Genomic DNA, 21,015 nt, shown 5'->3' on the forward strand with positions numbered 1-21,015 from the left:
GTTCTGATACTAATGGGTGACTTCAATGCCAAAGTGGGCAGAGGAATTGTGGAGAGTTGTGTTGGAATGTATGGATTGAGAGAGCGAAATGAGCGTGGTGAAAGACTTATTCAGATGTGCTAAACAGAAGAACTGGTAGTTATGAATACCATGTTTTAATTATTAAATCGCCGGCTCTACACGTGAAAAGCTCCTGGAGACAACAAAGATAGAATTATAAGAAATCTGATAGATTACATCTTGATAAGGAACAGGTACAAGAACTCTATTACAGTAGTGAAGACTTACCCTGGAGCAGATGTAAACTCGGACCACAACCCAGCAGTAGTAAATATAAATGTAAGATTGAGAAAACAATTAATGAAAAGATCTAGACCACAAATATACATTGATAAACTAAGAGAACCAAATACATACCAAGAAACTCGAAATAAAATAAATCACAGTATCCAAGAAATAAAACAACAAAATAAGAATACTTCAGATATTGAAACAAAATGGAAGAATATAAAGAAAACAATAGAGACTGTGAAAAGATGGACGAAAGAAGAATACATAAAAACAAAAATAAAATTAAATATTAAGAAATTATTAAACAAATAAAACAGAAAATAAAATAAGCTAAGGAAACATGAATGTCCATTAAATGTCAAGAAATTGAGGAATGTGAGGCAAGGTATGACACTTTCAACACCCATAAGAAGCTTAAAGAAATGATTTCAGGAAATCGTAATAAACCAATCGGGATATTAACAAATGCAGATGGTACCACTATAACTGAAACACAAGACAAATTACGTAGATGGAAAGAATACATTGAACACTTATTTTATGACCAAAAAGTAAAACAATTAGAAATTGACGGAGAAATCACGAAACCAGAAATAATAAAAGGGGTAGGTATTTATGCCATAAAACACACAAAAGGTAGAGAAGCTCTCGGACCCGATAATATACCAATTAAACTATTGAAGATAATTGATGAGAATAATATTGATGTCTTGCTAGACCTTTTTAACTCCATATACAAGACGAGAAACATACCCAAAAATGGCTTTTCTCAACTTTTGTAACGATTCCAAAAATCACAAATACTAAAGATTGCAATGACTGTCGGACAATTGCATTAATAAGCCACACATTAAAAACCTTCCTTAAAATCATACATAACAGAATCCACATGAAATTAGAACAAGAAATAAGTGATTCACAGATGGGTTTTAGAAAGGGTCTAGGAAATAAAGAAGCATTATTCGGAGTCAATGTTCTGACACAACGATGTCTGAATATGAATCAGGACATACATGCTTACTTCATAGATTTTAAAAAAGCTTTTGACAGAGTTCAACATGAAAAGCTTTTAAGTATTCTTAAGACCAAAAATTTAGACAGTAGAGATCTACAAATTATATCGAATCTGTATCAAAATCAGAAAGCAAGAATAAGAGTCGAAGGAGAACTGACAGAAAAAGTAAGTATACTTAGAGGAGTTCGACAAGGTTGCATACTTTCACCACTCTTATTTAAAGTCTACAGTGAAGTGATATTTCAAGACGCTTTATTGGATATTGTGAAAGGTATTTTGGTCAACAGAAATAGCATTCATAATATTAGATATGCTGACGATACGATCATATTTGCAAGTGATATGGAAGATCTACAGTACATAATACAGCATGTATACAATGCATGTGAAAGGTACGGACTGCAAATGGATCTTAAGAAAACGAAATCAATGATATTCTCAAGAAAACCACAAAATGTAGATAACCTCATCATCAATAATACAACGATCGAAAGAGTAACAACATATAAATATTTGGGAACGTGACTAACCAAAGATGAAGATCAAACAAAAGAAATCAGATCTAGAATAGAAATGGCAAGAAACACGTTCATAAAATTGAAGAACTTACTTTGCAACCGTAACCTTAATCTAGAGATCCGCACAATAATGCTACGTTGTTACGTTTTTTCTACTTTACTATACGGCATGGAAGCGTGGACAATAAAACAGTCTGAAATCAAAAAATTAAACTCCTTTGAGATGTGGTGCTACAGGAAAATCCACAGAATATCATGGACTGAAAAAGTAACTAATATAGAGGAGTTACGAAGAATAAAGAAAGAATGTGAAGTCATAAAAACTGTTAAAATTAGAAAGATTCAATATCTGAGTCAGATAATAAGGGGCGAGAAGAACGTATTATTTAGGTTAATTATGCAATGAAAGATACAAGGGAAGAAATTTGAGCGAGTGGTTCGATTGCAGCTCATTAGAATTATTCAGAAGCGCTGCCAATAAAATTAATAATGCGATGATGACTTACAACCTCCGATAGGAGAAGGAACGTAAAGAAGCAGAATAACCATGTTTTGGTTTGATTAAAATCACTTGTATTATATTGTCTGTTTACCAAGAATTTTTGTTTTATGTTTTATCTGTAGCACCAAGGGCTTCCAGTGTTTTTCTTTGGATTTTGTGTTTTAAAATTTAGTAAATTTTTCTGCCTTGTCATTGATATCTTCTGCTAATTTTCGCGATAAACGTAATTTTTCAAATAAACTTTTGGACATTTTTTATGCTATGTCGCTTTACAGCTTCTTTCTTACAGTTTTGGTCTTGATGTTTAAGACTTTGATTGTAGGTTGTTTTAACAGGTACTTTTAATAGAAGGTGATCGAAAACACACTTAGCTCCTTTGCAAAAATCTTTACATCGTGAGGTATTATGGAAGTGTCGTGATTAATACCAAAATATTCAATATTTGATTTGTATAGGATTCTTAGTGAGTATTGTCAAATAGTTTGTCTTTTGTGTTTCTATCGAAGTCTTCTGTGCATGCATAGATAAAAAACAGTTAAAGTTTACTTCCTGTTAGTATTATGTCGACCGTTATGGGTCTTGTGTCTACTGGGTTTCAGGGAGTGATATATTTTTTTTGTTTCAAGTATTTGTTGGCAAAGGCAAGAAGTACCTGCAAAAACGTTGATTTTAATGAAACACTAAAACCCAATTCCAAATTTAATATTACTTATATAAAATTTTACTTGAAATAAAGTTACAATGACAATCAATGAAGAAAAATCAAAAAGAAACAAACCAAGGCATGTAAGAAGCCACACAAATGATTGAAAAAAATCAATGGGAAGCAAAACAAACAATGGAACAAAACCAATATGAAACAAAACAAACAATGGAAAAAATCAACGTGAAATACAACAAGCAATAGAAGATAACAACAGGAAAATAGAGAAACGTATAGAAAAGTATGAAAAGAAAATAAAAAATTGTTTAAAAATTATTAAGAAAGAAATAGTAGAACAAGAAATAAAAATCAAGTGCAAAGAAAAAAAGTAGAGAATTTAGAAATCAAATTCGATAAAGCGATACACTAAGATAAGCGAGAAATAGAAAAAAAGTTAAACAAACTGAAAAATCCAGGAAACCGAAAAGGAAACAAAGTTTACAAGTAAATATAATAACGGAACAAGAACTGAGAAATAACCAAAGAAAGTAGAAAATAAATTTAGAAGAAATTAATGCCTGGGAGTCATTAAAAGAAATGAACCTAGAAGAAGACGAAAGAAGAAAAAAAGAAAATAGCAATACATTGAAGTCATTGTATGAACTGAATTACGAAGAAAGTAAAAAGTGAAAGTAAAAGTGACCAAAAAAATAAACCTTAGTGGAAAAGAAAATTGTAAAAGTTTTCGAAAAGATAAAAGAGAAAGCTGACACATAAGCAGGAAAAGAAGGATAAAGAGGGTTTAGGAGAAAGAAATGCAATCTGCGGAGAGAGCATGGATACTAAGTACGTTTGATCTTGAGAAATTATAAAGAGTTGATTAATGAAGAAAACAGAGTTACAAAAAGTTATAAACATTCATTTACGGTGACAAATTTGAAAAATTTTCGATCAAAATCGTATCCAATTCCAAATAGGTACTGACAAGATGTTAAACAATAGATTGAAAAGATGATAAAAGACCAAATTATCGAGATATGTGATTCTCCATAGTTAAGTTCTATCGGCATAGTTAAGAAAAGCAGCGGAGATTTGAGGCACCTATATATTTTCAAGAATTGATTTGAAACAAAATTTTTGCCCGATTTTAACCGCTAGGATAGAGAAATGCAGAATTTTTACAGCTTTCTCATTTGATGGTATAATAATATCATTTTAAGATGGTTCCACTTCCATTTTGCTTGCAGAATGCATGAGCACTAATGAGCAGTACTAGTACAAGCTTTAAATATGTTATAGATATTAAAAATTTATGGTATAACTTTGTTCTTTAGAAAATTTTATATTTTTATATAGCAGATATATTAATCTTATTATTTTACATTTATTATTTTTGTGTATTTTCATTATGACAAAAATAGTTAAACACCTATATACACTTATCTGAATTTAATAATTTTTGGTATTCTTATTCAGAGTTCCTAACTAGTAACATAAAATTTCTAGTTTGATTTTTTAAGTGAAGTTGAACAAACTGGTTTAGTAATGTGTTGAGGATTCAAGATTTCTTATTCAGTTGACACTAATGTCATTAACACGCCTGTGCATCGTTCTGATGAGGTGGTCAATATTCTGTTGGAGTATTGCTACAATTCTCTACTAGAATTTTGTGAAAATGTTGCAAATTCAGGAGCCTGCGGACTATCATAGCGGAAAAGATGGCGGCGTGTGATACAACCATGTTAACGACTGAGTTAAATAAATTAAAGAAAAATGAACTAATCGACATAATTGTGACGTTAAAAGTGCCAGTGAATGTTGCAAATCCACAAGTGATTGCCTATATAAATAAAATTGGTGAATTTATAAACAGCAAGAGCGACAATAAATCTTATGATTTGGTAGATAACATAACCTGTTCTCACTGTGACACATTATCAGACAGGACTATTACCATTAAAAAGGAACTTGACGCTGTAAGTAAACTTACATATCATCTAGAAAAAAGGTGCCAAGAACAAGAAGATTTAATTTTTCTCCTAAAACAATTAAAAGAGAACTCAGATTTACCAAAGATACATATAATGCCATCTACTAGTACTATTACGAACTCCAAAACACATTATACGACCAATTTAAATATTGCCGAAAAAAAGAAAGAAGAACACAAACAAAACTTTATGGGCAGAGCAGCAAAAAGTGAACTGGTAATTACTCCGAAAAAGCCTGACGTAAATAAACAAGGGAATTCCCAAACAATAACAAAAACAGATGTTTCGAAAGGACTGCTTTTTGAACAAAACAGATTAAAAATGGATCAGTTCATTAATTTAGTACAAGACGAAAAACCGACTAACGATGAAATACATATAAATGAGGCGGAAAATGATCAAGAATGGAAAACTATTAGGCCTAGGTGACATCAGTTTAATGGACGAAGAAAAATTATAGTAGGTAGCAATAGGGATAGCGATGAGGTTAAGGGTGTACCAAAAATTTCAACTCTACTTGTTACAAGAATTAATAAAGAAACTACAACTGACTCTCTAACCGAGTTAATTAAAGTGAATTTTCCTGAAGCAACATGTGAAATGATTCAATCAAAACATCCAACAATTTACTCATCGTTCAAAGTAAATATATGTTCAGGGAACTTCAACAAGGCCATGAATCCCGAAGTTTGGCCTCACGGAGCTGTTGTAAGTCGTTTTTTTTACCGCAAGAAAAAACAGACAGAGAAAGCTTAGTTTTTGATCCAGATATTACATTATTAAATATCCCAAGTGTTAGTCAGAAAACTGGTTTCAAATTGAATAAGTTAGAAGTATTCAATTCTCCAAATTTTGACACAGTTGGTAAAAATTCTTCAACTTTCAATCAAAAAAGTTTTGGCTTAGTTCATCAAAATATACAATGTATATCAACAAGCATTAAAAAACTAGAGTTCTTCCTGCAGTGCGAAGGTCTACATAATATATGTGTCTGTTTAACTGAGCACTGGAAATCTAAAGAACAACTAGAACTACACCATATAAATGGATTTTCTCTGGCTTCTTCTTACTGCCGTGACCAGGGGGAACATGGAGGGTCTTCAATCCATGTGAAAGAGGGTGTGGTTTGGAAGGAACGTTCTGATATATGTTCTGAATCTGAGAAATATAATTTTGAAGTGAGTGCTGTTGAAATAGACTATTGCATTTTTAATTGTGTTGTGTTGTCTATTTATCTGCCTGGACGTGCCTCTATTGATGTTTTTATGTCAAAACTGGATCTAATACTTGATGTCCTAGTCTCCGAAGGTAAGGCTATAATATTAACAGGTGATTTTAATATAGATTTCAAATCAAATACACTAAGTAAGCAGAACTTGGTAAATGTTTTAGATTCTTATGGCTTAACCGTAACTGTAAATGATTATACAAGAGTTACTGCAACTAGTAAAACTCAAATTGATTATATTGCTACAAACATAAATCACCCACAAGAAACAATGGTTGTGGAAGGTTTTATCTCTGATCATCGTGCGCAATTGTTCCAATGTAGCATTAGCACAGACAATGATGCCTATATATTCATCCGTTCATATAGTAAAAGGAACATAAATCGTTTTGTTCAAACCCTTGAGTCAACAAATTGGTCAGAAGTATTTAATACAATTTCTGCTGAGAATAAATCATTAGCTTTTTTAAATACTATTCAAAATTACTTTCGGTCCCATTTTCCACTACTTAAATGTAAACCTAAAAAATATACACGTTCGAATTGGTTTACGCAGGAACTGTACAATTTAAGGGATCAGCTAAAACTTTTAGAAACGATCTGCCAGAAAAATAGTAATCTTAGGCCAGTCCTTCATTTGGCAAAGGCAGAATATTCAATTAAATTAAAAGCAGCTAAAAGTAGTCACTTCATGAGACAGTTAAACGAATCATCAAATAAAATGAAATGTATTTGGCATTTAGTAAACTTAACAGTCGGGAAACAAAATAACTCAAAAGTACCTAGTGATGATAACAGTAATTTAGCAGACAAATTTAACCACCATTTTGTTGAAATGGCTCCAAAGTTACTTGCCGCTTTGGATCCTACTAAAATGGGTGGGTTTACATCAGCATCAAAAAACCGTAATAGTTGTTCTATGTTTTTATATCCTACTAACCCACAGGAAATAACTAGTATAGTCGAAAGTTTTAAATCCAAACATAGTTGTGGTTTTGATCAGATTTCCCCTAAGTTATTAAAACAATGCATTCATGCTCTCGCAGATCCACTGACGGATATTTGTAATGCCTCTTTTCAGCAAGGAGTATTTCCTAGTATGTTTAAACTATCTATTGTAATCCCTTTATTCAAAAGTGGTGATAAAGATGACCTTAATAACTATCGTCCCATAAGTCTCCTATCTGTGTTTTCAAAGATAATTGAAACTCTGGTTTATACTAGAATGAACGCATTCCTAAAAAAGCATAGTGTCTTGCATAATTTTCAACATGGTTTTATATCTTCTAAGTCTACAACTACAGCTCTTGCAAATTTCGTCAGCTTAGTGTTGGATGCTTTGGACAGACGAGAGAAGGCATGTGGTTTATTTCTCGATTTGTGCAACGCTTTTGACACTTTGGATCATAATTTGTTGCTAATAAAACTTGAGGGGATTGGTATTCGTGGTGTAGTTCTAAAATGGTTTACTTCCTATCTAGAGAATAGAAGACAAAAAGTAAAGATAACATCTAATGAACTTGTAAACGAATCAAACACATTGGATATCCATTATGGTATCCCTCAGGGTAGTGTATTGGGTCCTCTACTTTTTATAGTATTTATTAATGATATGGCTTTGTTAACTAATTCACTGACTGGGGTTAACATCATCAGTTATGCGGATGATACTAACATTCTAGTCACAGGAACGTCTGATCAAAATTTGCAAAATAAAACCACACAGATACTATCCACCATCAACAGTTATTTCTTATCCAAAAAATTAGTTTTGAATAAAGAGAAATCAAAGTATATGATTTTCACGTCAAATAATTTATTAAACCATCAAGCCACTATAGAAGCAGCAATAGATAAAACAGACTGCACGAAGTTGCTGGGGGTACTTCTAGACAGTAATTGTAAATGGTCAAACCACATTTCTAATTTTAAATCCAGAATAAGTAGCGCATGTTATGCATTGAGAATTCTTTCACGTCTCTTTCATACGTCAGTATTAAAAACAGTATACTTTGCCCATTTTTACTCAATAGCCAAATATGGCATTGAAGTCTGGGGTTGTACCTCTGAATTAGAGCAGATATTCGTACTTCAGAAAAGAGCTATTAGGATAATGTATAAAATGAAATTTAGAGATTCTTGTAGAGGCATCTTTAGACAAAACAATATTCTTACAATTCCTAATCTGTATATATTTTCGTGTATAATGTATTTACATAGCAAAATTTATGAATTTAATAAATTTCAATTTAACCATGTTTATTCAACAAGATTCAGAGACAATCACTTTATGCTTCCACAACATCGTTCTGTTTTGTTGGAAAGTAGCACACACTATGCAGCCATAAGTTTCTTTAACAAATTGCCAATAGATATACGAATGAATTTACATCAGCCAAACTTTCGGAGGTGTGTACATCAATACATTTGTGAGCTAGAGCCATATTCTAAAAATAACTTTTAAGTATATTTTATCGTGTTTATTAATTTATATACTTTTAAGATAACTTTGTAAAATGTAACTTTGACTTGTCTCATACATGTACTTTGTAGAATGTCGCATGTGATCAATAAATTTGACTTGACTTAACTTGACTATCATGTCCTAATGTTCCAGACTTGTTTAATTGGAGATAGATCAAGCAATCGTGGTGGCCAAGATAAAGGGTTATTAATCTATGAAGACTAACGAATCTCTAGCAATATGTGGTCTGGCATTGTCTTGATAAAAATCAGGTTTTGGATGGTGTTTATTTATGAAATAAAATGAGCCTCCACAATTTCCTCCACAATTATTTTATTCGTTTGTATTCTATCATGTTTTAAAATTTTGATTAAAGATCAAACCCCTCGTGGTACAATAACATTTACCCTTACGTTTTAGCGTCAAGGTTACGTCGTTCTGCAATTTTCGTGTAATATTTGCAAACATCTCGGATCTAAGAAGCAACTTGGCATTGGGAAAGGTTTTGCATGCATTAAAAGTGTTTTAATTTTACCAGTTTTTTTAGGTGAAAGATTGTTTTTTCTGAAACAATCCAATCCAAAATTCTAAAACATAATTTTTCTGTTTGGAACATTCTTCTTTTTCCTATGCCGTCTCCATTAATGGAGGTTGACGATCACATTTCTAAAAGTTTCTCTGTCTTTTGCAACGTGGAATAATTCGTCTACAGTCATGTTTTTCCAGTCTTAAATATTTCGCAGCCATGACTTTCTCTGTCTACCTATTCCCTTTTTGCTATCGACTCTACCCTGCATGATGACCTGCAGAAGACTATACGTCTGGAACATAATTTTACAAAATTCCTTCTTTCCGAAACATAAAAATACGCAAGATAAAACAGAGTTTTTATCACCAACTCCAATTAAGTGAGGGCACTAAAGAAGACGATTTCGAGAAGATGAAGAGAAAGGTGAATTAAAATTATTATTGAAAATTAAGAAAAACCTTTAATTATCATAACCATAATTGAGCCAATTTGAAATCCACACACAGTATTATAAATCAGCTCACACACAAACATACACATTCACATACACACATACACACACAATTAGAATACCAGATAATACAAACAAATTCTTGTTTTATCAGGAGTACGCTCAGTAGGTACTGAATAAGGTGGAGAAAACCGTACTAGGACTTTGTTCCAAAGTGAACACACTATAAAAATAATTTATCATTACTAAAACTACTTACATAAATATTATAAATAATAATTTTTTATTACTTTTATTGGATTATCACTTCATTAATTACAGTTTTACACAGATATAATATTTAGCAATTTATAAGACTACCATCTTGGGTACGAAATAAAGTTTAACCACAACGTTGGCATTAAAAAAATGTTACCTAAAATGGATCCAATAAAATTGATTATAGTAGAATATTATGAAATTCTATGATTTAATGTCTTTACAGACATTTTAATGGATTGTTTCTATAACTAGATATGTAACTTTACTATATACTAATTTATTAACAATCGGTAATTTATGGTTTCAAAAATAGAATAAAAAATGTAGGTTGTGTGACTGAGACTTTCCTAAACATTTAAAAAAAATTAACACTGCAGTAGCGAGGGTCGATTTTTCTCGCAGCATAAGTGCGTGTGGTCTAATACTTGTGTCCTGAAAACAAAATGCTCTTGTCTATGTTGATACAGCTACGAACTATACTCTGTTATTTATTTCGTTTATTTTCTTTCTGGGAGTTGTTTTTATTCTCTCTAGGGTTATTTCTGCTATCTTTCCGGCTATATTTTTGTATATATTTGTTTTGTTCTCTCTCTCTCTCTCTCTCTCTCTCTCTCTCTCTCTCTCTCTCTCTCCCTCTCTCTAATTTAAGTCGCCATCTTCTACTATTTCTGAATGTATTTTGTAAACTATACTTTTTCATCAATAAATCAATATCTTTTTCTATGCCTGCATTTCCGGTTAATTTTTGATAAAAACGTAAACAATCTGCTGGCAAGAGATGGTAATTTCCCGCGAATTTGATACTAGCAATTAATGTGTTCTGCTAAATGAATAATATTTTTTTTTATCATATTTGGATCAATTAACCTTTTCACCACATCCTGGGGTAAATTTGTGAGAGGTATAGTCCCATCGGTTTGCTTCCCAGTCTATACCTTCATTGCATAAACTCTTTTGGAAGAAGCTAATGTAAAATTCTTTATTCCATACTTTGAAGGCCTATTAGTTATATGTTGCCTAGATGAGCATCTTTGTCTGAAAAGGGGCCACGTTTCGTCCAAAGTCATGAACTTAGAAGGAGTGGAATTGTTTCTACAATTCTCGAGAAAAAATTTTAAAAAAATTCTCTAATTCGCCCGAGGTGGCTGCCAATTTTCAGTAAAAGAAAGTAGGTACATAAAAAAAGAAGTAATATAGTTCACCTAAAATTTGATTGCAAAGAAATTTTTTGAACACCCTGTAGGTAACATGGAGATTTAAAAAGTTCTTGGTACATAACGGTTAATTAGTTAAGAATATTGATTGCTAATTAAAAAGAGACATAATTGTTTTCAATAAAAAATAATTATACGATTAGGTTACTGCTTGTGGTAACTAGTTTATTACATTTACACCATGCCATATGTAATAACGATTTTCAGTTAACAAGTAAAATTTTAAAATCATTGCTCTCATTTACAATTACGAAATTGTCACAATAATTAACTATCCCTAAGTTTATATTTACGAGTTTACGCGTATTGGTTTGTAATTTATTGCATTCTTATTAATAAAAATAATGTACACATATTTTTCTTTAAGATAATGTTTTCCAATAGTGTTATTCATTATAGTGGTACATTTTTAATAAGGTAATATATAGGGAGATCAACTTATACTTTAGATTTTGTCATATTTTTTATTGTCAGGAGAGATGCACCAAAAACTTTTGTAGACGTTTTATATCGGCAGAGTACAGCTCCACATTGTCAAATTATTTTCGACTCATTTTATCGAACTTGTCCACTTCTTCCACAAATCGTTGTTAAAACTGGTCATCTAGTTGATCTTTTATAGGTATATATCTCTCTTAAAAGTTACTTTGCGAAAAAATCTAAATCTAATTAAAATTTAAACTGTTTCCTTAAAAAATTTAATTAAAACTCCGGCTGCGCCTTCGTGCTCGAAAAATCGCCCTTGAATGTAAGACCGTGTTGGGATTCCGTCTTGTTGGGCCGCATTTGGTATCTTTTTTGTAGTATTCCAGGAGGTTCCAAGCTATTTGCTTTTTAAATTTAAGCTGATCAAGGCTTCCTCCGTCCTAGCCTTGTCAATTCCATGTACTATTAGCGAAAAGTATCTTATAGAGATTTGGTAGATACTAATGTTTTGGTCACAGCGATCTACGCCACCCATAAAAGAATTGTATTGCTTTATCATATTTGGTTGAGAAACATAAATCCTTATTTCTTTTTCTTATGGGAAACCCGTTTGACTAGGTGATGTGGTTTTACTGAATAAAAGTTAGATGCAAATGTAACGATACTATTACCGTGCCAGCGACAAACCACAATTCCTGTGTTTTTATCTAATCTGTAATCGTAAGTTCCCCTATTTTTTCATTTTTTATAGCTGTTGGAGAAAATAGGGAGCATTTTAGTATTCTATTGGCCCCTATTGTACCTGTACCGAAAAGACTTCCAGTTTTTTAACTCATTTAGTAGATGCATGGATGAGAAGAAGTTATAAAAAAGGTGGAATTTCGTTTTTGGCCAGCGTGATTGAAGCACATCTGTATAAGACAAAACAACCAACGAAACAAGACCCAAGTTTTTGTATGAGGCTGGTATTTGCACCGAATTGGCTTGTTACGGTGTAAACCATACAATATAATCTAGACGGAGAGTACCCATCTAAAGCTTATAACGCCAACGAATGGGTTTGTTTCGTATAAATTGTTTCGTAGGGTGCCTATGGTGCCAAAATATGGTACCATAGCTTCATCTAGGCTATGGTCTTGTTAAAAAGGTGCGTGGTTTAAAAAAATTTATTCAGTGCATCTTTTAATGACCTTATTTTAGCAAACTTGTCTGTTTTGTCAAAACTATTATTATCACACACATGAAGAATTTTCTTTATATGGGAAAATCTATCTCTCGATAGAGCTCCAGCGACTTTTTCATTCTGACCATTATCACGATTTTCCCAATAGATATATCTTTTTGGTAACACGACGTAGCCACTCAAAATAAGCACACCCACAAAACAACTAACTTCATTATCTGTAACATCACTAGCCAAGTTTTTTTGTGCCACGTATGTATTTGTATATGCTATTATCATATTGAATAGGTTGTCGTCAACAAATAGCCCGAAGAGCTGTAATGGCGTGCGATTTTGTTCATACGTTCGGTGGCGTACGACATCTTTAGGATGCTCACATCTACTATACAGATCACCTATGAGCCATTGTGCAGATCCTAGTTTTTCTAGAATAATCAAAGGTTTTGTTTCTTCTTTGCGTAGTGTGGCAAGAGGTACGTCGTCGCCGTCGGAATCCGACTCTTCTGCACCCTGATCTTGATTATCGAAAATAGCCTCCACGTCATTTCTCAGCTGGCTTCCTGGTAAATGGTCTATCGTTGTGACATCTTCGTCTCCTAAATCGCAATCTGTTATTTTATCATTTGCCTTGTCTGGATGAAAAATAATTATACCATCAGGAGGCGTTGGAATCGCATCTGTCTCAAGTTCTGCAAGTAACTCATGCAATTTTAACAATTTCCTAAAAAAATATGCATTTTGTAGTGCTTTTGACTACTGTCATTTTAAGAGAACAAAACAAAAACGGCCGTACACAATAAAGTAACAAAAATCTCGAAAGCGATATTTCCACTAATTACACGTAAGCGTTTATCCAATCAACGACGTAAGTAAAGCAATAACTAGTAAATCATGTAAAATGCCCACATTTAATTTGTAATTAAAAAAACTTACCTTCAATTAGCAACATCCATATTTAATTAAAAAACAAACTTTTAAAACGATCAACTAATGAAATATCTTGATCGATATGTTTGACAGTACCTAAACCCCACAGGCGCCATCTACCAACGGTAAGTTTAAGTTATCAATTTAAGGGAAATAGATCGATTGCCTTCTAAAAGGACAGTAGTAGTATGTGGGTTAAAGGCATTGTGTTGGTACTATAAATGATAAAATTTTAAGTCTTTAAAATGTTTAATTATTAAATAAAAAGTATTTAGTTATTAGTTCATTATGTTTGATTCTTGTTGTGTTGTGTTAATATATTTGTGTTAAGTCTACATTTTTTAATAAAAATCTTTACCTATATAGGTGCCTTTGTCTTCAATTTTTGTTGCCTATAAGTCCGAGCTCTGCTTATTATATTAATAGTATATATAATTAGGATTTTCTTCCTCCTAAACAGTACATTTCTTGAAAATTTGTGTCGACATTTTTGTGTAAATTTTCAAATTTTTTAATCCAATATTATTTGAAAGAATTGGTTTTAAAAGAAACTTCCTTGTTCATCAGCCATGGTGAATAAACATGTGAACTGTGTTTTTGTCTTTTAATTTTTATTAAGCCTACCACTAGCTGATTAGTCCCCAATAGATAAAAAAATGTGAATGTGTTACTGGATTACAACACTTAACAGAAAAATTACTGAGCTTTTATACATTTTACATAATTAATAAGCCAATTTTTATAAAATTAAGCTTATTGTTATAATTTAGGATTTAAAAATATTATTGTTAATTTTTGATAATATGTTTGTTTGCATCGTTGTTTGTGTAATACGAGACGTTTGGTTTTTTACGAAGTAAAATTTTGAGTTTGATCAAATAAAGGTTGGTAAATATAAAAAAAATAAAATTTGACTTGTATATACAAAATATATTAGGTACAGGTGTGAGAAAAAAACATCACAATAATAATATCAATATCAAAAATAAAAAATCACATAAATTAAATAAAGAAAAACAATTAATAATGTCCGTCGTATCCACCATGACCGCCATGAGCATAAACTTCAGGATGTACTGCATGTCCGGATTTTTCTACAACTGCGTTGAAACCATTGTGGTCATCGGCTGTGTAGTGAACGGTACGGATGGTACCGTCGGGTTCCGCAACAGTGTAGGATCCTTTAACGACATCACCATCCCTTACTTCGTGTTGGGATTTGTGGTCGCCGGTGTGAGGATCTTGAACACCATATTGAAATTGGTATTTTGGATGGGCATAGTAGTCTTGGTGAGAATCGTGTCCATATCCTCCACCTCCGTAATGAGCAGCTGGTACAGCATATCCGTGACCGCTGGAGAGCTGGTTTGAGGCGTAGGATGTTGCTCCGTGGCCTCCTAGAAAACCTGCTTGAGCTGCAGCCAAGATGGCAGATACGGACAGGATCTGCAAAATTTTTAATAATTAATGATTAATTTAATCATCAAAGAATTTGTGTATGTACGTAAGTTAATAAGAATATATTTTTATTTTATAAGTAAAGTTTAAATTCAATTATTAATAAATTAATTAATTATAAAATACGCTAACTTTAGATTGACAGGGTCAATTAAAAACAAACAGCATTAAACTAAAGTAAAATATTAATCAAATAATACAGTAAAGATCAAAACTATTTATAATATAAGCGAGACAGATCTTCCTAAAGTAGTAAACTTATCCATCAGATTAATACGGTTTAGAGCAGAATATTCGATTATTACTAAATTCTTATAGTTTTGTAGCAAATATTTTTTAAAAATGTAAAAAAAGAAGTTGGTCCTATTTTATTCCTGGATGTGGAGACGATTTGTAATAAGATGTGGCGTAGAAATATTATAATAAACAAAGTACACTCTTAGAAGGTCAAAATGTAAAAGTTTTGGAATCAGACGATTGATTCATTAGATAATAGTAGAAAGATGCAGACTTAAAAGTTTACAGATGCAATAGATTCAAAGGTGATAAAGTGCTTACCTGATAAAGTTATACATGGTTATTGTATTATAAGGTTAACGAAAATACCTGAAGTAGTACATAAGATAGGGGGTTTATTTATTAAAATTTATATTTAGAGCAAAAGAAATACTGTTGTATAATAACTATAACTAGAGAAAAAAAAATTAAAGGTAAATCAAAAGAACAAATGGTTGTTAGAAAGGAGATAAGAACAACATAAAACATGTACATATTTCAAAATATAACTGAGAGGAAAATTAAAACGAAAGCCTCTATTGATTCAACAGAGGCTTAGAATTGAATAAAGGCTCAATTAGAAGAAATTTCAAATCTTCAAGATACTACATGTAACAAAATATACATTTACATAGTAGTTACCCAGAAAGTACAACAAACGAAAAAATATAACAGAAGTCATCTACGAATGCAACAAGTCATCCATAAAAAATATAATATCTTATACAAACTTATTCACAGAGAAATTATAATTATTAGTAGTATTAGTGAGGAGAATAGTTATATATATATATATATATATATATATATATATATATATATATATATATATATATATAGATTTTCAAAAAGTGTTTGACAGAGTTCAACATAGTAAACTCATACATGCATTGAAACATATACACTTAGATCCCAAGGATATTAATTTAATCAAAAATCTATACTACAATCAAACAGCGGTCGTAAGGGTGGACGATAGTGAGAAAAACAAACTAGGACCAAAGAACAATTAGGCAGGGATCTGTGCTTTCGCCACAATTATTTAATGTGTGCTCCTAACTAATATTTCAGGAGGCACTATGGGCAAGAACTGAAAGATTAAGGATTGGAGGGAGCATAATTAATAACATAAGATTTGCAGACGATACGAAATATTGCTATATAGGCGTATTCTAAAAATTTCTTGGACTGCAAAATTCTCAAACGAAGAAGTGTTAAGACAAGTTGGACGTAGCAGAAAGCTTGACACAATTAAAATAAAAAAACATTGTATCTGGGTCACATACTTTGAAACGATAAATACTCTCTTCTCTACGTAATCATGCAAGGAAGAGTAGAGATTAAAATCCGATGAGAACAAAAAAAATAAATCTTGGCTGAGAAATATTAGAGATTTCAGAGATTGGACTAACCTCAGTGTTGAACAGATTATTCACATTGCAAAGGATAGTGAAGCGTTTAAAGAAGTGATCGCTAACCTTCGTTCGAAGGCGGCACAATAAGAAGAAGAAGTGAGGAAAAAATAAAACATATGAATATATGAAATATGTAGAAGTCTAAAATATCGAGATAAGATCGATAAAAGAAAATCGACGGTACCTACGACATCCCTGAAAAGTGTATAGAGAATAAAAATAAGGTATAAAAAGGTATTAAGCTTAAAGTACCGTGAAATACTCGATTATGAACGCCATAAAATCCTTTATGGCTATATGCTAATAAAGTTACGAAAAGATAATGGTAAAAATTATAAAGTAAGATTTTGTAAATATAACAACATTCAGGCAAGCAAAAAAGAATAGCTTTATCTAGTAAAAAGGTCTTAAATGGCCAAGCCTCCTGGATTTCAGATACACGCTGAGGGAGCACGTGCTTTAAGAGCATTTATAGAACTGTATGATACTGCAAATCAGCTTACCTCTAGACGCAATGACATTCTTAAAAAAGCAAATACCAAATGCTGTAATAAATATTACACGATATGTTTAATAAATGATCTACTAAAATTTCGTACCTAAAAATATGTACCAAAATTTGAAGATGATTTTTAACTTAAAAAAGACATAGAAAATTCTAATTTGAATTCGTATGGGGTTTGGGAATAGGAAAAACAATATTTATATACACTATGTGTAGATGATTATGGATGAGATAATAAAAAAAGTAAGAACTAAAAAGGATTTCAAATGGGAGAAAAACAACTTAGAATAATCTGCTATGCAGACGACGCAATACTACTATCTCAAATTTAACATGTTAATTTCAACAAACAAGACAAAATGCATGATTATAACAGCAAATTTACTACGATGTAAATTGGAGCTGGAAGATCAGATAAAAGAAGTGATGGATTTTAAATATCTAGGCATTACATTAGCTAACTACGGAAAGCTCAAAACTGAAGTGAAAGATCAAGTGAATAGAATAAACAGTGCCGCAGGTTGCCTGAATAAAACAATATGGAGAAATAAAAATATCGGAAAAGGAATAAAAGGTAGAATTTACAAAACAGTCATCAGACCAATAATGATATACGAGCAGAAACACGACCTGACACAGAGAGGACAAAAAGGATGTTAAGAACAGCAGAGATGACAACACTTAGAAAAACTGATGGTAACACTACGGGACACAGCTAGAAGTACAGATATACGACGCAGATGCAAGGTGGAGAACAAGAACTGGGTAAGGAATAGAAGAGTAGAATAGATCATATAAGTCGAATGACCAAAATAGAGGAGTAAAGACGGTAACCGACGGTTCCATAAGAGGAAGGCGATTAATATCAAGACCACGAAAACGATGGACTGACAACTTATCTGAGATACATTCACAAACAGACAGAGTCATTTCTATATAAAAAAAGAAGACTATATGTAGACACATAAAATTTGAAAGTATGAAAACTGCCTGTAGAATGGAAAAACGGACACATCACACCAATTTTTAAGAAGGTTGATCCAAGTAACTACATCAACTATAGAGCTATTATGTTTTTGAACAAAACGTATACGATCCTGACAGCAATCATCAATAAGAGACTAAATTTTTTTACATGGAAAAGCATATAGAACACTATCAACAGGGATTTAGAAAAGGGAGAACAACAATAGATACAATACACGTACTAACGCAAATCATCGAAAGAAGCTACAAGCATGACATATAAATTCACGTATATTGTTCATTGACTTCCAACAGGCCTTCGACAGCATTAACAGACAACATTTATTAAAAGAAATAAAAAGATGGAAATAACAGCAAAGTTATTAAGACTAGAATGACATTGAATGACTTATCTGCACGAGTCATAACCACCGAAGGAGATATAAATGACACAAATGTAGAACATGGTGTAAGACAAGTAGATAATTTGTCGACGGGGTCATTTAATATCGTACTAGAAGTACGATTCAACACAAATGATAGGGTAAGTCAAGAAGTCAAGAAATTATAAAGTCAGTGTAAGACGTATGCCTCAGAAACAAGACCCAACACAGCCAGAACACAAAAAACAAAAACAAAAACATATAAAGCAGCGATTGGATAGGTGATATAATAGAGCGGAAGTAATATGTCTTACAAAAAAAAATTAAGAAAAACTAAGAGGATACATGGCCTAATAAAGTCAAAACAAGTAGAATATAGAATACTGATGAAACATGAAATAAAAAATATAACTAAAGGGGGAGACATTGTAAAATTTATTCAAGCACAAAGACTAATATGGTGTGGACACATATAAAGAAGACGAAGCAATAATTAGAAGGATAACAAATTGGAAACTAGTAATAAATAGACCAAGAGCATGAACAAAAGTACGATGGAAGATAATTAGTAGGAAGACCACGATAACGATTGAACGACAACTTAATGGAGGTACATTTAAAAACAGACAGAGTCACTAGTAATTTAAAAAAAAAAATTAGAATTAAACTCAGGACTGGAAACAAACCAGTAGAACAAGTGATTGTATTTTATTAGCCGACTTATTAAATTATAAAAAATTTGTTAAAAACAAAATGCCGTCTATTGAACTGCTACATATTCACAGTTCTGCTCTACGGAATGGAAGCGTGGACACTGACTGTTGCATCTATGAATCGGCTCGAAGCTTTCGAAATGTGGTGTTATAGGCGCATCTTACTTATATCCTGGGTTGACAGAGTTACTAATGTGGAGATCCTGCGTAGAACGGGGAAATAATGTGAAATTCTCATGACCGTCAAAACTAAAAAGCTACCACTGAACTGTTCCGCGCTGCAATAAACAAAGTAGAGATAGCCGTGATGATCGCCAACATCCGGAACGGATAGGCACTTTAAGAAGAAGATTAAATTACAATGATCTATAAGAAAAACAGAGGAAACAAGAGACAAAATTAAGCAAAAGTAAACAAATTCTACCCATTATTACGTTCGTCGCAGATAAATAAATACAAAAAAGGCGATATAAATAAGTAAATGTAAGATAAAAAGAAAGAATGGATAGAGACAATAACAGAATTGCAGAATATAAATAAAATATTTAGAGAACAATTCACAATCGGAAGAAGAAAAACAAACAGACCGATGTAGGAAGAGATATCACAGCATTCCAAAGGTAGAAGAATGATTGTTGAAGAAAAGCGAAGGATGAGTTGAAAGTTAAAAGTTTTTACCCTTTCATAAAATATTAAAATTAAATCAATTTTAATATTTACTATCATTTAGTTCTATTTAAAAGTTCTAATATTGATTACTATTTAATTGGGAATAAGCCACAATTAAAGGTTAAAGTAAGTTTATTGACGATTCAATTTCCACTTCCGAAATCGTTCTCAAAATACAAGTACAAAGTTTGCATTTTGAGAACCATTTCAGAAGTGGAAATTGAAACGTTAATAAACCTACTTTAACGTTTAATTGTGGCTTATTCCCATTTAAATAGTAATTACTTTATAATGCCACAAGAAAATAGCTTCAGAACAATATTCTAATAGTGGTTTTAAAATAAAAATGATCTATAACTCAAGTAAAATCTTTAAGTATGTATCACAGTTGTGATAATTTTAGTATGTCGTGCTACAAATATACTAATTACCAATTAAAAAAGTCGTATTATGTATTAAAAAAATTATACTGAAATGTGACTAATTTTTAAAGTTATTATTAAATTAAAAAAATTACTGTACACTAATTTACAATAAACTATTTAAATCTGACATCTATATTGACTGATATTTATAATATAAGCATGCATTAATTAATTACTCTCACTCATATTTAAAATATTTTGTATAAATTTTACACTACACTGTACTGATTAAGGAATTACTGTAATAATCACTGGTTTTCTAAATTAATGTAGGTACACACCTTGACGAACATTTTTCTTATTGTTGTAAGTTCAGTCTTGGAACACAAACTGAATTGTTTAGCGAAATTTTGGCTTTTATATGATTGTAATGCTTGAGTAAAGCTCCCGTGTCTTTCCGAAATATCATAACAATAACATAACGTTATGAAATTGAGAGTGTGTCTGATGGCCTAGAATTTTTTCACCTAAACGCAAGAATTTGATATATGGTAAATTGTTCAAATTAACTTTGAAAGTTCTTATTAGTGATATGGAACATAACGCGATTCGTTATACTCCA

General features: G+C 31.7%; 2 protein-coding genes across 2 annotated transcripts; one reads left to right on the plus strand and one right to left on the minus strand.

Moving 5' to 3' along the window:
• The first annotated feature begins 635 nt into the window (after window positions 1–635).
• Window positions 636–1,073, plus strand: LOC140449063 (uncharacterized). Its single transcript, XM_072542204.1, has one exon. The coding sequence runs from the start codon at window positions 636–638 to the stop codon at window positions 1,071–1,073; it is 438 nt and encodes a 145-aa protein (XP_072398305.1).
• A 13,468-nt stretch (window positions 1,074–14,541) lies between these two features.
• On the minus strand, window positions 14,542–20,808 carry LOC140447876 (larval cuticle protein A2B-like). The gene is made up of 2 exons (XM_072540787.1): window positions 20,735–20,808; window positions 14,542–15,089 (listed from the first exon to the last, which is right to left on the minus strand). The coding sequence occupies exons 1-2, from the start codon at window positions 20,744–20,746 to the stop codon at window positions 14,664–14,666; spliced, it is 438 nt and encodes a 145-aa protein (XP_072396888.1). The 5' UTR covers window positions 20,747–20,808; the 3' UTR covers window positions 14,542–14,663.
• Window positions 20,809–21,015: the final 207 nt, after the last annotated feature.

This window comes from Diabrotica undecimpunctata, chromosome 8 (assembly GCF_040954645.1).
Source record: "Diabrotica undecimpunctata isolate CICGRU chromosome 8, icDiaUnde3, whole genome shotgun sequence".
NCBI classification, from domain to species: domain Eukaryota; kingdom Metazoa; phylum Arthropoda; class Insecta; order Coleoptera; family Chrysomelidae; genus Diabrotica; species Diabrotica undecimpunctata.